Genomic DNA, 16952 nt, shown 5'->3' with positions numbered 1-16952 from the left:
CCGCGATGTAAAGGCAGAAGGAATATATGACATTAGTCGTGAAAGAATTAAAGAATGGCTCATGCAACAAGACGCATACTCTTTGCATAAACCTATTCGAAGAAAGTTTGAAAGAAATCGTGTCGTAGTGAGTGGTATTGACGACCAGTGGCAATTGGATCTTGCAGACATGCAATCTTTGCAAAAGTATAATGATGGTTATCGCTATCTTCTTATCTGTATTGATGTTTTTTCCAAATATGCATGGGCTGTTCCATTAAAAAAGAAAACAGGATCGTCGCTGGTAGAAGCTTTTAAAAAGATTTTGTCATCAGGACGTAAACCAACACACATTCAAACGGATCAAGGCTCGGAGTTTTTTAATCGAGACTTTAAGAAACTTTTGGCAGAAGAAAACGTTACCTTGTTTAATACATTTAACGAGACGAAGGCATCCATCGTTGAACGTTTGATACGTACACTGAAAACTAAAATGTGGCGCTACTTCACAGCAAACAAAACCATGAGATACATTGACATGCTTCCTGATCTACTGTATTCTTATAATCATAGCATGCATCGCAGCATTAAGGAAAAACCGATCAACGTTACAAGTGAAAATGAAGATAGAATTCGGCAAAATTTATATGGTGATAGCAAATTAAATAAACCTACGCATGTAAAATATAAGTTTGATATAGGTGACCAAGTACGAATAAGTAAAATAAAACGAAGGTTTGAGAAGGGGTATTTACCGAATTTTTCAAAAGAAATTTTCACTGTAAGTCAAAAATACCGCGCAATCCTCCTGTATACAGACTGAAAGATCATGAAGGGACGAACTTGAAGGAACATTTTATGAAAAAGAACTTCAAAAGTCATCAAGAAAGACGATGTTTATGAGATTGAAAAATACTTAAGAAACGTGGTAGAGGGCAATGTACAATATTTTGTAAAGTGGTCTGGCTACCCTAACAAATTTAATTCATGGGTACCAGCATCGGAAATACATATATAAAACGTAACCGTTTTCATGATTTTTCATTTCACATTATACCTTAAAGATGAGCGGGACACACTTCTATCTGACATTACCTAGTAATGCATCTCTGTATTTCCTGAGAATAAGATTTCAGGTTATCGCGTAAAACTACCTCACGTTGTGAATTTAAATGGTAATTGGGAAGTAGGATTGTATTCAATTACATATCCTCATACATGGTACACGTTGAAAAAAGGTTTGGATACACATATATGTAACTCACAAAACAGGTCTACCTACTCCGGTATTTGTCGACTATGGCCTGTATGAAAAAGCCTTCGACCTAGTAAAATCAGTTAATGAGACTCTTGACAAAGAAGTAAAGACAATATCAAATTGAGCTTTGACCCCCGAACAGAAAAATTAAAGTGCATGTAAGACAGGGTTACAAAATATCATTTAATCAACGAATGTCGGTCTTACTCGGTTTTGGCGGAAAAGACGTAGAGATTTTAAAAACAACCGAAAGCCCTTATGCTTCTGATTTGCACGGATCCGTCATGATGTATGTATATTGCAACATTGTACAACCGCAAGTTGTTGGAGACGTCAATGTAAAATTACTAAAGGCAGTTACCATTCAAGGAAAATATGGAGACATTGTTTCAAGAACATTCACTAATATCCAATACATACCTGTGCAAACAAAATCTTTTGAGGACATCGAAATTCTCTTAAGGGACGAGTTAGGAAACCCCATCGCATTTGAACGAGGGAAGTCGATAGTGACACTTCATTTCAGAAAGCAAGCTTCGTCTTATTTTACATAAGAAATATGACTCTAACAAATCGTTATGTTCAATATTATCTCAACCAACAACGAGGATACGGTTCATCACCAGTGTTTAAAGGAGCACCTTGGCAAAGAGGATATGGGCAAGTGGGTTATGGTCTTGGTGGCTTATTTCGCAGTTTAGCTAGGGCTGTAATACCTCTGGCAAAAAGCGGTGCAAAAGCTCTGGGTAAAATTGCTCTTAACACAGGAGCAAACGTTTTAGGCGATGTTATCTCGGGGAAAAGTGTGAAAGAGTCTGCAAAATCGCGAGTAAATCAGGCTGCTAAAGATGTGGGAAAATGGCTGTAAACAGAATGCAGCAGTTTGCTCAAACAGGAAGAGGAAAGTCTTCAAAGAAACGGTCAAGAAAACCAGCTAAAAAGAGAAAGGCGACGACTTCCATTGCCATTCACAGTTCAGCCAAGAGACGTAAAGCAGCTAAAGAAGCAGAGGACATTTTCGGCTAAATATGGATTTCGTTCATCCAAAATCTGCAGAATGTACAAAAACCGAACTTGATTTATTTTCTGTCCCACCAACACAAGTCAGTTTAGAAAAGGGGCATTGGATTGATCATCAACCTGTGTCCAGCGTATCTGAAAATGGACCAATTACATTTTTAGCGCCCGGCACTGAAGATTATGTTGACATGTCTAAGACAATATTGGTAGCTAGAGCGAAAGTAACAAAAGCCGATGGTGGGGATATCGATGATGACACTAAAGTTGGACCTGTAAACAATTTCTTGCACAGTTTGTTCAAGCAAGTTGACGTGTTTCTAAAAGGAAAGTTAGTTACACAAGCAACAGGAACATATCCATATCGTGCATATCTCGGTACACTTTTAAATTATGGTCCGTCAGCCAAACAATCCCAGCTCACCGCAGCGTTATTTTACAAAGATACTGCAGGTCAGATGGATAATGCAGATCCTGCTCACGCAAGTCCAAACAGGGGTTTGAAGACAAGAAATAAGTTTATCATGGGAAGTAAAATTGTTGATATGGCAGGTCCTATCTTTTGCGATGTTTTCTTTGGTGAACGTTACTTACTTAGCTATGTTGATTTGAAAGTGGTCATGAACCGTACCAGTGACGAATTTGTCTTAATGTCATCGGTGGACGGTGCAGCCTTTAGAGTGAAACTGATAGATGCATACCTTAAAGTTCGTAAAGTCAAAGTGAATCCTAGTATATCTCTGGCTCACGAAGTTGCCCTGAAAAAGGTCCAGCCATTTACCCTGTAAAGTGTGGACTGTAAAAGTTTTATCATTCCTTCTGGAAACCCTTCGCTGCAAAAAGATAACCTTTTCAATGGTTTAGTGCCTAAATCGTTTGTTTTCGGTCTTGTTGAAAGTGCGTCATTCAACGGAGCTTATAAAAAGAACCCATTCAATTTCCAACATTTCAACATTTCATCGTTAGGCATTTCAATAAATGGTGAATCTGTACCATTTAAACCAATCAATTTGTCCTTTGGTGCAAATCCGAGATTTATAGAAGCATTTCTATCGCAGTTTTCTGGCACTGGGAAAATGTATTACGACACAGGCAATGGCATTACGCGTGAAGATTTTCCAAACGGTTTTGCCCTGTTCGGCGCGGACTTTACCCCCGATATGTGCAGCGCGTCCGAACATTTTAACACGGTGCAAAAAGGAAACCTGGCCATTGACTTACAATTCTCGACACCGCCAACTCATGCAGTTAGCTTTGTGTGCTATGGAGAGTTTGAGAATATAATACAAATCGATGGAGAGAGAAATGTCGTTTATGACTACATTGGATAAATGAACACCTCACAAATATGGACCGCTTTGAAATCCGATCCGGTAACAGGAAAAAATTCTCGGCGTTTTCCAGCCGACCGTTTGCTAAAGAAATCGAAAGCTACCCAAAGGATTTATCGCAAACACGGATGTAAGCGGAAAACCGGGGACCCATTGGGTTGCCTTTTACTTTCCTTCAGAAGAAAAAGCCGAATTCTTCGATAGCTATGGACAACCACCAGGGCGATATCATAAGTTCTTTAGAGATTATTTGAAACATTATGATTGGGGTTTAATAAACGTCAATTGCAAAGTATCTGGACGGATGTATGTGGACAATATTGTATATTTTACCTCAGCCATAGAGTGCGAGGATATAGCATGAATAAGATTGTAAACATGTTTGATGGTAATACTGTTGAGAACGATAACAAGGTATCAAGTTTCGTTAGCAGACATTTTCATATAGAAACTAGTGTAACCCTAAACGATAGCATTCAGTCAAGTATAAAATTTGTTGTAAAAGCTTGAGCCGTTTATTATCAATAAAATTTCTTTGTGTGAACTAATTGCCTGTGCTTTCTATTTGCACTTTCTAATGATAACAGTCAGGAAATTGATATCAACTGCTCAATTTATTTAAACAAAACAAATCTTTACATGTCAAATTTTAATAGTCTATCCAACGTAAACGAGTTTTCTTTAGTGTAGGGGTGGCTTTAGGTGTTGTCATTTTCGTTCTTGAGCCTCTGTGGTGGGCTATTCCGTCTTCTTCATTGGGCGAAGTTTCCATTTGAGCTTCTTCCCATCTTACATCGTTCCGAACCAAATCAAGGAATGTTTATTTTTGATAAAACGAAAGAAAACCTGTAGGATTGAAATTCTTTCTCCCTCTTACGGCGTCGCTGATGAGGTCTGATATATTTGATTGAGGAATAATAACACCGTCAAGTTTGACTTGTCCTGAATCATCCCAAGTTATTATATCTGGTTTTGTTTTGCGCGGTATTGCTGTTGCACGACGCATCGTCATCGCTTTGTACACTGGTTGTTGACGGATTACAGCTTTCGTTGCGGTTGTACCGCTTCCGTCCGCGGCGTATGGGTATCTGAATATCTTTTGTTTTGCTCAAAGTTTGTGTTGAAAAGTTTTTGCCTTTGATCGTCACTTAAACCGTCTTGGTGAAGGATGTGCAAGAGTTGAGTATCTTTTTGCATCATGTTCATCGTAATTGGCGAAACTTCAAATTTTGCTTTTGTTCATATTTATTATAAACGTCTTCAGGTACTAAAATCATTCGCTTGGCATGCTTCATTATTTCAGCAAACTCCTAGTACGTTCAAAACCGGCGGTAGGAAGGCGCTCAGTAGATTGCCTCCTTTTTGATTTAAAAGTTTTTTCTTTTTAGCTCTTGAAATTCTCTTGTTCGCTAAGGCTCTGAGATGTTTCTTATACCTCAACAAGCGTCGTTTTTGACTCGCAGATATCGGTACAGTTCCTTTTAACATTAACTGCGCATTCACAAATGCACAACATGACATCAGATGGTCCATGTTCGATGATAACCTTTCGAATTTTCGGCTTAGATTTTGCAAGTACTTGCAGGTACGGAAGATTGCTCCTAATTCGTTTAGACATGATGTTTAAATGATTGTTGATGTCGATGCTTATCACTTATGTACATAGACAATCTGCTTTTCACCGGGCAAGATATTTGTTCTGGCATATTGTCAGATGTGAGTTGATGCAAATCGAGCAAAAGATAACCGTAAGGCGGCATGTATCTTGAAATGACTCCAAAGGTAATTCGTTTTCTTTGGGTACATTTGGCGTGCCAATGTTGCGATACCTAGCGAATCTCTGGGGTTTTTAAAAATGATCATGTAGTGGGAATTTAAGCTGATTGTTCGGGATTGTTTACCAGGCGGAAATAAATTTTGTGTTAGATACATGACAGAGACGCCACGGTGACCCGCGGGTAAATAAATCGGACATTCGTTGATCGCTAGAACATTCTGACATCAAATCGTCAACGACCACTAAAGAGTTTTGACAACCTTCCAGAATATCAAATAAGTTGTCCGGGAATCCTTCGACGAAGCAAATGTTTGGAATTTTTGATTCCATTTCACCAAATTCACTTTGCCGTTCGCCGTAACAGTAAATAATTTTATTCGGAACAGGATAAAAAAGTTCGTTTAAATTATAAAGCATCGACCTAACCAAATAGCTTTTGCCCGACTGACTTTGACCACACACATAAAAGTTGGCAGGTGTTCTAAAACGTACGTCCATTGTCTCGCAAATAAAAGCAAACATGTTCTGCTTTCACTTTTATAACCACTCGCTAGTAAACATTTTGACATATTCAAAGAAAGACGGAATGATTCCACTAGCTTGAATGGGGAGGTATTTGTAAAATGGTGAACAAAGTGCACACAATAAGAATACATTGGACAATGAACAATTTTTATTAAATATTTTTCTAATTATCTACATGAATCAAACAACAAAAATCTCTTTTGATTACATATGAACACATCATACTTTAGCAGATATTTATGACAAAAAATTTTAAAAAGCACTTGAGGGTTTACTTTAAAATCCTCACAAGCATAGGCATGTCTTTTAATCTTTCATTCATTTTGTAACTACATTCATAGTTCGTGACATTCATAGTTCACAAGAGTTGTTTGTAACTTTTCCAATTTTCCATAATGAATTCCTTGCTGTCTGTATGTTTTTTCCTTATGGCTTACTCATAAGACGAATAAAGGTTTAAACTATTGTATATAAATTATACCAAGTTGCTATCATAAGGCAGGGGGGGAGGGAGTTTAAATGAGCAATACCCATAAATGAATACATGATAACAACTTGGTATAATTTATACACAATAGTTTAAACCTTTATTCCTCTTATGAGCAGATGAGCAATGCTCATTGATGCTCATAATTACTTATGAGCACTTGCTCAAATGCTCATAACTGCTTCAACACACTTGCTCATTTGCCCACAAATGCACATTGCTACATAAAATGTCTCATTTCTAAAAAAGCAGTGCCGGCAAAATGAGCTGCAGATATTGTGGAAAAGTATTTAATCGAGCTTTCAACTTACGCAGACACGAAAAAGAATACTGTCCACTAAGGGATGAGGAAAAATTGTCTCAATTTGAAGATAATGTTTCTACAAGTTCAACAGATGATTCTGAAAGTTCAATGTCAATAGAAAATGAGGCTGAAACTGGAGAGAAAACTGATCCTTGGATACCTTTGATAGAAGAAGCAAGGGAAAGAAGTAATGTAGATTTCGATGAGATGAAGGAAAGCCTTGTGAACAGTGGTCTGGATGAGCAGACAGCTGAAAATCAAGCATATTCTAACATTCTACCAAAACTTCAAAAAGAATTGGAAAGTATTTATATGCAACGTCTTATGTGGATAAACCAACTGAAAAAAGATCCCATCCACAGAAAAATAATGCATACAAAGAAAGGGTTTATAGAAAATGACGACTTTGATCCACAGGAAGCTATGGAAGCAGCTATTGATAAGAGAAAGTTCTCATCAACAGACTTTTAAAAGAGTACAGCTTTGGTGAGAATGCCAATGATGAAGAAGATTAACTTTGTTAGATGAATTCGTTTCATAATAACTTGTATCTTATTTTGAAGTGACGTTGTTCAATAAAATCTTTTCATTTTCAGTTTAGTGTGAAAATTACTTTAATATTGCATAGCTGCAAAATCCTCTGCTATTGTTTCTATCTCTATCTGTTTAATGGAAACATGCCGAGAAAGCCTCTTAGAGCTATACATACTGCGCGAAGCTCGATGTTTTGAAATATTTTGCGCCTTCATAAGATGAAAAGGAAATTCCCTAAAGTGATGATGCATGAAATAGCTCGAATAATATTACGCTTACGGCACACTTCTACCTATATACGCGACTTTCGGCAGTAAACCGGTTATTTTAAGCCTGAAACAACTAAAATTGTTGTGCCACATCGCATCTTGAATGCATAAGTTAATAAATTTAAACCACTATAGGCAGATAGGCTTGTGGTATCAATTACTGCAATATCAATATCAAACGCGTTGCACTTTTATCAGTTGATTGCCCTAACTTCTTGGTTTAAATTCTCCTAATACGATCTCTAGCAACCAGTAAAACAAACGCATACTAAAATAAAATAATGTTTGTAAATCTAAGAAGGACAGAGTTAAAAGCTAGGATACTGCACAGATCTTACCCACGCCACATTATTCAAGGTCATACTATTCAATGGTAATTTATAATTTACATTTGCGAGATGGCAACGAAGGTCACATCTCAAGCGCATGTGTAGTGTATCTCAACCACTTACGAAACAGAGAGCCTTTGTGAAGATGCAATATCCAAACATGCAATCGAAGGATGATCTCGCCATAAGCGTCGTTTTATACCTTCAGTAAGTACCGTTTGTCTTTTTTCTGTTCCTTAGAGTGTTTGTATTAACTTTAACAGAGGCGTCGATTTTATTTTTTAGAAAAATGTGATCACTGTGATGATTATCTTGTAAAACCCTCGTGTGGGCATGTATCGTCTCATAAAAGACCTTATCGAGTAAGTTTTAATTCGTTTGTAGTTGTCGTAAAATGTTTTTTTCTATGTAATATTACATCGCTTACGTATATGTATACAGAAGTGCTAACATGTAAGCAGTAAATTCATACATGTTTCTTATATTTCATTTAGAACAATGTGTAATGGTTTGACCTTACGAATCGAACAGGAATAAATAAAAATATATATTTACAAAGCTTAACGACTCGTGTTTCAAGTTTGTTGTTTGACCTTACGAATCGAACAGGAATAAATAATATATATTTAAAGCTTAACGACTCGCGTTTCAAGTTTGTTCTTCTTATCCGAAACAAATATTTTACGCCAGTCGTTACAAGTGTATTTTAGTATCTCAAGTCCATTAACGGGTGGCTTGACATCTTCAATGCTTTTCATAAAATCTTTGATCACAATCTCTTCGGACACATTTTCCAAGGCATCATCAAAATGCAACAACATACGCACGTCATGCTCCATCATGAGACAGTCATGCTCGCGTTGAGAGTGGTGATCAATCATGCATCCATTGCAGTTCTTATTTACTTCAGCGTTTATCATTGCAGCAATTTCTTCAGCATAGCAGTCTAAAAGTTTATTTTCTAACAAACTTTGACGTACAGTTATTTCATTCTTTTCTGACTCCAAAAGCAATTTGTTCATTCTTAATGCCAGATCAATGTCTACATTCAATTCCATTTGTTTCAAGAGATAGAATGTAAACCTTTCGATAAAGTATAAGCTATAAAATGCAATTACCTCGTTTTCTACCGTTTTTAGCTTGAAAAGGAAACGGATCTAATGTTACTTTGTCAGTAGCATGCAACTTCCAGCGTATTTCCGATTTTCACGCCATCCAAAGCCATGCCATGTTTATTAAACCCTATTTCCGGTTGACATGCGCGCGCACCGATCAATTTCAGGGGACTGGAAACTAACTGGCACGGGTAGAGTGACAAAGTGTGACAAAGTGCACCTTATCTACTCGCGTTCGATCTATCTCAAGCAAGAAAATGGTGGTCAAATCAATCAAAAGAGTTCTAGAGCGATAGAACGATAGAATGAGGTGAAGAATGAAGAGTACTTATTACAACACACGAAAAAAATTTCAAGGCTGGTACGAGAGTTTTGTTAAACGGAAGAATTGAAGAAGTTTTTCTTAACGAAGAAAAATCTGAATGTGGTGTGATTGGTGGAATTTTGTTTAACGAATGCGCACGAAAATATTTTGCAAAGGTTGTGCTGACAGCACTCACGAAACAAGCAACTACTTCCATGTGCTTGAACGGTTTAATGTATGGATGGAAAGAATAAAGATAAATTCAGTTATGATGACGTTTTGTGGTGTATAAGTTTGGTGATCAAACGTTGATTTCAATTCATGTCATCATGGTCATTGTTTCATACATTTGTATGAACTGCTATTGAAACATAGCTTGCATTATGTTTTTAGGATGGGTATACATTACCTTACTTCCCCAATCATGGTATTCTTGCAGCAAGGCATCAGAAATCTTGCCATAGTGCTCAAGCAAGAAATGTCATTTGCATTGACCAATATGGTTTATTTACTAGCTTAGATATAGTCACTGAATGATTTATGATTTATCAACCTTAGCATTTTCTTGATACATAAGGTCATTGCATGCTCATCTTTTTAAATCAATATTTCCTCTTTAAATACTAGCTTCATGGTAAATTCTAAATTTTCTTGCAAAGTTCATGTTTAATTACCACCTACCCTCTTTCTTTGTGATCTTTGTATGTTTCATTATGATGCTGATGATGATGATAACCAAAACTTGCAGTGTATTTTTTCAATTAGGCCGGCAACATCAGAAACAAATTCTGTTTTGTGAGTGTGAAAAAGATTCAATAACGTTAATAAGATTGAAACTTTGGCCTGACAGTGCTACTCGTCCCTCTTTAGCTTTTCATTTTAAGATGATGGAGTTGGCTGAAACCTCACTTCTTGAATGTCATGTTTCACTTCGAAAATTCTGCGATGCTCTAAAATATGGACAAAGTGCTCCTCTTTACCATTGTGGGTAAGTATTCATTTCAACTGTGTAAAAAGAAATACATGTGTACCTACATTCTGTGTTGCCAACAAGCGGGTACTGCCCCCCTCCCAATATTTCTCCCACATTGGTCTTTATTTATAGAACTTGAAAAGGTGTGTGATATCAAACTGTGCATTTTATGTTTAAGGGTCATTTTGGGAGTGTTTCCCCATCTCTCCCCCCCCAAAAAAATCCTGTTCCATGATATAGATACCCCAGAGCAGTGCAACAGCTTGTTAAAAGTTTGTAACAATTACTAGTTACCTACCTAAAACATAGAAAAACTTGGTTTTCTTGAACTGTAACCTTAATCTTTCATAGAAAGGCACATTACAAAAGATTAAATATTTCACTCTGCTCCTGCTCTTGTTGTGCATGTATATATTGTTGTAATTGTTTTATTTCATTATAGATTAAGAACATGTATTCAACACTGAACAGCAACTCATTTGATGAGTTTCGGTTTGTAGTATAAATTAATTTCATAAACTATAATTATTGTGTAAACTTAGATGCGAAAAGTACTGTAGAAAGACTGAGGGATGTGATATTGAAGTCTCATGATTGCTCTGGTAATAGTGTATGTTTGAATTTTTAGTGGTTTCTTTTTTCGCATGTATCATAGGCATTTGTTGACAAATGGTTACCCGCTTGTAAAGCAACATGTCCCAGGGAGATATTTGTGCCCTCTTTATCCCAAAGTACGAAATTTATAATTGTGCATCTCTTGCAATTAGTTCAAAGCTAGCTTTCGTATTCTAAAAATTTAATAGACATTTGTTCTGCGGAGTTGTACACATTTAGCTATTAAACACAATATTTCAAAACAGTTGTAGGGAAGTTGTTAATGTCTTCATTCTAAAAGCATCATTGTTATTTATTTCATCTATTGATAGCCTGATGAAGCTGGTACTCTGATTGAATCAATGGATGCTTGTTTTGGTCTTGTGAGAAAAAAGACTTCAGGTAAGGCTCAGTTCATGTCAAGGCATAATTCCATTTTGTTCCACAATCAAGAAGTTGATTCATTTGTTGATAACTACACTTCAAGTGCCAAACAAGCTAAAACTGTAAGTATTGGGAAATATGCTTGAATTTCAGAAATTGTCTTCACTCGAGTTTGCTAATTTATGTACGCATGAATATTACGAAGCCTTATACTGTTAAGGATTGTCATGAGTTTAAGGCAGGTGAAGTAAATGACATGATTCGATCAAAAGGTAGAAACAAATTATTCGATGAGAAAGGTGTTTTTGGTGGTGTCTGCCGGCATGATTACCCAAAAGGATTTATGAATATCAAACATGGAAAAAGGTAATTTTTGAAGTCATTAACATATTTTCATTAATGTTTAAGGCAATCGTTATCCACTTACCATGACCGTACCACAATGACCTACAGCTTATAGTCTGGCTATCTAAGCATCATTTATTACAAACCTGCTTTCATGTGAGCATACTAGCCCCACTCCATCCTCCCCACCCCATCTTTGTTTCAAATATTGCAATGATTTATAGCATGCAAGATTGTCTAACCCCATTAGAGTTGTCTGTTAATAAAAAGTAGAAAGTCTGGTAACAGTCATGACATACCTTCATCATGCAAAGAAGTGATCTTTTGTGTACCATTTAAATTCTTGCCAAGCGGCAGACTCTTTCTGTTGTATAGCTTTAGTCATTCCCCAAAGTTATAGTTAAATTTTTAATAAATGAAGAAATTAATTCTTCTTTTATAATTGGAGGATTGTACACAAATAAATTGTCTCCACTTTCATTTGCATAATGTAAAGAACAATACATAACAATTCCCTTTTTCAATCACCAACAATTTCACTATCAATTTTGTCACAATTTATAAACATTTTGTTGATTCCAACTGTCTCATCAGGAAGATATGGACAATGAAATAATTTTATTTTTTTTACAAATTCACGTTTCTTAAATTCAAATCCAGAGTCAAATGTATATTTTATTACTTCTTTGTCAAACCCCAACATAAAACTTAATTTTTTTGAAAAATTTAATTTAAATTCAATTGTATCATTTCCTGAAGGATAATCAGCATATTGTATTTTGCCTATATTAGGTTTTATCCATATATAATTTTTAAAATCATATTTTTACCCTGATTAGAATAAGATTGTTTCCCTTGAACATAGTAACAAGTATATCCATTTGTTAAAATTATATTTTTTTACTATTTCTATTCTTAAAAAATATTATAAAATATTAAAAAATATTAAAATATTCTTAAAAAATATAAAATAAATATTATAAAATATTAAAATATTTTATAATAAACATTATAAAATATTACAATGTTATGTATTTTTTATTATTTAATGCATCAATTTGACCAGGTAATGTTGTAGCAAAATGATTAATATAGTTTTTTTTAACAATTTTTATTATTAACTTTACTAATTAATGTAATATTTTTCATTTTGAAACCTTTTTTAATTCTTCACAATAAAATTTCCCTTGAATTTCTTCACCGTTGTTATCACAAAGCTTATACGTAACAAGATCCGTCAACAAAACTTTATTTATATGAAAAGTCTCATTAACCCACTGTCTTAAATTTTCCTTTTCAAAAATATAATTTTTAATTCTTGAAATTTGCACTTTATCATTTTTCTTTAATATACTTAAATTTTTATCTCTTTTTTTGTTCATAATATTAGATAATCTTTTGATGTAATTTTTTTCCACCTAAATAGACATCATATGGTAAAAGATTGTCAGAAATTAATCCACGATAAGGATATTCGTTATATCTTTCCACAATTAAATGTAAGTATTTTCATAAGTAAATTTTTTTTCCGTTTCTTGTTTTTATTGTTTGAATAAATCTATCAGCATGAGTAGCTTTAAGTTCACGATTATAAGTATTATAATTTGTAAAATTATATTTTTTTGACAATTCTTTTCGAATCCCTTGAAATTCAGTTCCCTCGTGTGAAACTATTTCTTTAGGAAATTCATTTTCTTTCAATACAATATCTTCAAATTTTTCCATAACATTTTTACTAGATTTATTTTGCAATAACTGAACAAAACCATATCTTGAATAAACATCAACTACAAATAACAAATAACACAAATTATCATTATATCTTGCCAAATCTTTCATTTCAGCTAAATCAATAGTCCATAAATAATTTTTTTTCATACATTTATATTTAAACGATTGTAATATTTTTATACAAATTATGTATATTTTGTTTATTATCTTCTAAATGTTCACCTTTTAATAATCTTGCAGCTCTTATTATAAAGTCATTGTTAATTAAATTATAAGTTTTCTTCTTCGTTCTCCTCATCATCATCATTCACAAACGTTGGAGGATGATAAAAATCAAGCTTTGAAAAAAAATATATCATTATATGTTCTTTCAATTTTATCACTTCCATATTTTTTATAAAATTCTATAAAATCATATTTCTTTCCAATTTTTCCTCTAAAATTTCATTCATAAATTCACTATAAGCAATGCAATCATATATTGGAATATCCAATTTACTAGAAAATTCTTTCAATGCATAAATAGCTTAAATGTCACTACTATTTTCAATATCTTTTTGTCTTTTTTTACTTGGTACAGTTTTTGGCATTTCTTTTTTACTTTTTCTTCTTTAGCTTCCTTTCCTTTGATTTTTTCTTTTCTTCTTCACTTTTTAATAAATCACGACAAAATCCAACAAATTGTCGCAATTTTTGTGATATAGTTTTTAAATCATCATCTTTTCTGAAATATATTTTGTAAAATTCATCCGTCCAATCAATCATTGCAATATCATTTAGGTCAGTGGGTTTGAAACAATCATCCTCCTCCTCATCATCATCATTAACATAAACAGTTCCACTTCCATCCACAACATGGTATGATTTTTGTGTTTTCAAACTTAATTTATTATCTGAATCACGTTCAAAGATAACGCGTTTCTCATTAGATGAAAACAAAACTTCATATAAAATTTCATTTTCATCTTTATTTGCAATCTTATTCAACACATTTGCCAATCTTTCACATGTTTGCAAATTCATTTGCAACTCATCTTTACAGCACATTCCATCGTTGTATGGAGAGTAAACAGATTTTGAAAAAAAAACATAGATTACTAAAGCGATTAAAACTGCATACTTGATTTGAAACGATTGCTTTTCCATTAGAATAACTTTGTAAAACTGTTACCAAATCCCAAATTTACTTTTTCTGTAAATGGTATACTCTAGTATAAGGGGTAATGGGTTAACAATTGACAATGTCTATATTTTTTAGTTAATCCTTTAACCTGCAATGTGCTTTACCCATTTTCTGACAAATGCCACATGACTTTACTTATCATTGGGGTAGCTACGAAGTTTTATTAAACAATCCACAAATAAAATTGGCAAAGAACGAAAATGGGCTTAATTAATTGATTCAAAATTAGAGATTTTTGAGACTTTTGTGAGCCTCAAAACTTTGAGTATTCCAGGAAATTGTTTAAGTATTTTGGTCTGGTATCTGAATGTCATGCAAAATCACAAGTTGGCATAAATGCAATGAGCAAAGGCAATATATAGTGGAGACAATAGACGTGGTGTTGAAATAGCGTGAGAAAAACAACAAAACGTAAACAAGAACATTTGGAAATTTTTTTACTAGTTTCCCCCGATAGTTGTTTCTTAAAATTCAAACTACACTTGTGCGTAATATAAGAATACAAATACTTTAGGTGCATACAATTATTGGTAACAACATGAACATGCTATACAAAAAAAAGTTTAACACAGTACAGGAAATCCTGTTTAGCAAGGCATTCCAGAACAGACGTGTGAAAACCGAAAGGTATGCTTATTTGGGATGTAAAAATTTTGGTTTTTAACCTTAAAGTTCCTAATTCTTTGTCCTGGTAACAGATTAGGTTTAATCCAATAATGTTTGTTTTCTTGGTTTTAATGAGTTTATAAGTTAGTTCTGAGCTCGTCTTGTCTAACCAATATCCCCAAATCTTATGTTCAGTAGACAATGATTCAATGGCTTCAGCTGCACCAGGATAATAGAAGAGCCAATACGGTTCATCAGAGTCAGTATAAACAGGAAGAATGTATACTTCGTGTGTTCGACTGCTTTTACAGTTGGCAACAAGAGTCGCAAAGGCATCAGGTTTGAAAAAATTTTTAAGTTTCCCAGTCAACAAATCGAGCTCTGACTTTGCCAAATCTGTATCAGTTACCACCAAATCGCATTCTTCAATCAGCTTGTTACGTATCAAGCACATTGATACTTTGGCATCTTCGAAAACAACTTTCTTCAACACAGATCGGTAACATTCTCTTGATCAGAATATTTACGATTCTCTGTCAAAACATTCTGTGCATTTTTCATAATATTGGAAATCTGTTTAATATCATACTGACTGGGTTTTTTAAATGTAATACCCTTCTGGCAAACCAGTAACAGTAAATCCTCCTTTTAAATAAGGTACTCGGCATGTTTTCCCACAAGCTTCACCTTCGAAGTAAATTACAATGATGGCTAATACATAAATGTAGCTAGCAACAATCAATGACAAGAACAAAAAGTCCCGCGCATATTTATGGGGGAGAGATTTTAATACGTACAAAATTATGAGGACAGACACAATAAACGATATTTCCTAAATATGTAAACTGTAATGCACATTGTTCATTTTTTACGAAACAGCATTCTTTCCTATGATTTGATTTAATAAGTTTGGAAATTTTTCACAATGGTGTAAAACATTCATGCCGACTTAAAATAACTTGATTGTCAAAAAAGGAATTCTGTATAAAATGGACTAAAAAATATCAAGCTCAGAAAATGGAAAATCATTTCAAATGCAATTTGCACTTACTGTATTTCTGGTTGAATAGTTTTATCACATCACACACCCTGTACTTTCTGACAACCTGTTTTGGAGAATCTATTTAATAAAAAAAAACATTCATAAAGAAATAAAGCCCGTGTAAAATGTATGGAAAGGGAGGAGAGGATTATTCATATATCCAGCTGAGCCCAAGTGATTACATTTGAAAGCAATTTACTTTCAAAAGAAATCCGAAGGGCACAACTGAATAAACATTCTTGGAATAGCACTAATGCTTGAGAAATAATGCACTGGTATTCCAAGACCCACAAGTTTCAGAAAATAACTGTGTAGGTACAGCACTTACCCAAATACTCAACGAAATTGACACCAATTTTTTCATTTTTATTCAAAAAGTTGATTCTTTTTTCTGTTCCAAACTGTTGAAGACAAGAATCACCAGTAAACAAAACTATAAAAATCAACACATCTACAATCTGTTAGATTAAACACTTATCATAATTGCTTTGGCCTTATTTTATGATACGTATACTATTATTTTGTGGGGAAATTAGAGCCCCTCGTACACCCTAATCTATCTAAAGCTATGAGGATTGCAAAATTTCTTACAAAATACTCCCCCTTCACAATCATGACACTGGTCTATCAATGCTAATATTTTCCACAGTAAAATTGCAAACGTAACAAACTGCCAACTTTGTGGATCTGTAACCCAGTAGACTTGGCTAAATTTCATCATTTATTTGCTACTTCTAACAATTCATAACAATCAAAGTAAAAATCATTCTCTTATATCATAATACTGTACATATGTACAGTGGGTAATAACAGCTGTACCTGTGACAAAAGCTGCTTTTTCCCTTTTTCTACTTGGTTTGTGCGC

General features: G+C 34.2%; 2 protein-coding genes and 2 long non-coding RNA genes across 4 annotated transcripts; 3 read left to right on the top strand and 1 right to left on the bottom strand.

The window, feature by feature from the left end:
• Positions 1-2265: 2265 nt before the first annotated feature.
• Positions 2266-3042, top strand: LOC124456070 (uncharacterized protein F54H12.2-like). The gene has a single exon (XM_047006607.1). The coding sequence runs from the start codon at positions 2266-2268 to the stop codon at positions 3040-3042; it is 777 nt and encodes a 258-aa protein (XP_046862563.1).
• Positions 3043-7783: 4741 nt separating this feature from the next.
• On the top strand, positions 7784-8368 carry LOC124456035. Its single transcript, XR_006952079.1, has 2 exons — positions 7784-8172; positions 8305-8368. It is a non-coding gene; the product is annotated as an uncharacterized LOC124456035 (long non-coding RNA).
• A 1048-nt stretch (positions 8369-9416) lies between these two features.
• LOC124456069 lies at positions 9417-11550 on the top strand. The gene is made up of 4 exons (XM_047006606.1): positions 9417-9464; positions 9623-9731; positions 11129-11302; positions 11401-11550. The coding sequence occupies exons 1-4, from the start codon at positions 9445-9447 to the stop codon at positions 11548-11550; spliced, it is 453 nt and encodes a 150-aa protein (XP_046862562.1). The 5' UTR covers positions 9417-9444.
• Positions 11551-15667: 4117 nt separating this feature from the next.
• On the bottom strand, positions 15668-16470 carry LOC124456046. The gene is made up of 3 exons (XR_006952084.1): positions 16416-16470; positions 16097-16165; positions 15668-15732 (listed from the first exon to the last, which is right to left on the bottom strand). It is a non-coding gene; the product is annotated as an uncharacterized LOC124456046 (long non-coding RNA).
• Positions 16471-16952: the final 482 nt, after the last annotated feature.

The sequence above is a fragment of the Xenia sp. Carnegie-2017 genome, unplaced genomic scaffold (assembly GCF_021976095.1).
Source record: "Xenia sp. Carnegie-2017 unplaced genomic scaffold, XeniaSp_v1 HiC_scaffold_41, whole genome shotgun sequence".
Lineage (NCBI taxonomy): Eukaryota > Metazoa > Cnidaria > Anthozoa > Malacalcyonacea > Xeniidae > Xenia > Xenia sp. Carnegie-2017.
Note: the sequence above shows the minus strand (reverse complement) of the source record. Positions and strands in the feature narration are given on the sequence as shown.

What these genes read in the sequence shown, in the direction of transcription:
- LOC124456070 (XM_047006607.1), top strand. Translation starts at nt 2,266, where the DNA reads ATGGATTTCGTTCATCCAAAATCTGCAGAATGTACAAAAACCGAACTT.
- LOC124456069 (XM_047006606.1), top strand. Translation starts at nt 9,445, where the DNA reads ATGTGCTTGAACGGTTTAAT. An exon ending in ATGTGCTTGAACGGTTTAAT is followed by an intron (nt 9,465 to 9,622) that starts GTATGGATGGAA and finishes TTATGTTTTTAG; the next exon opens with GATGGGTATACATTACCTTA. An exon ending in GTGCCAAACAAGCTAAAACT is followed by an intron (nt 11,303 to 11,400) that starts GTAAGTATTGGG and finishes TATACTGTTAAG; the next exon opens with GATTGTCATGAGTTTAAGGC.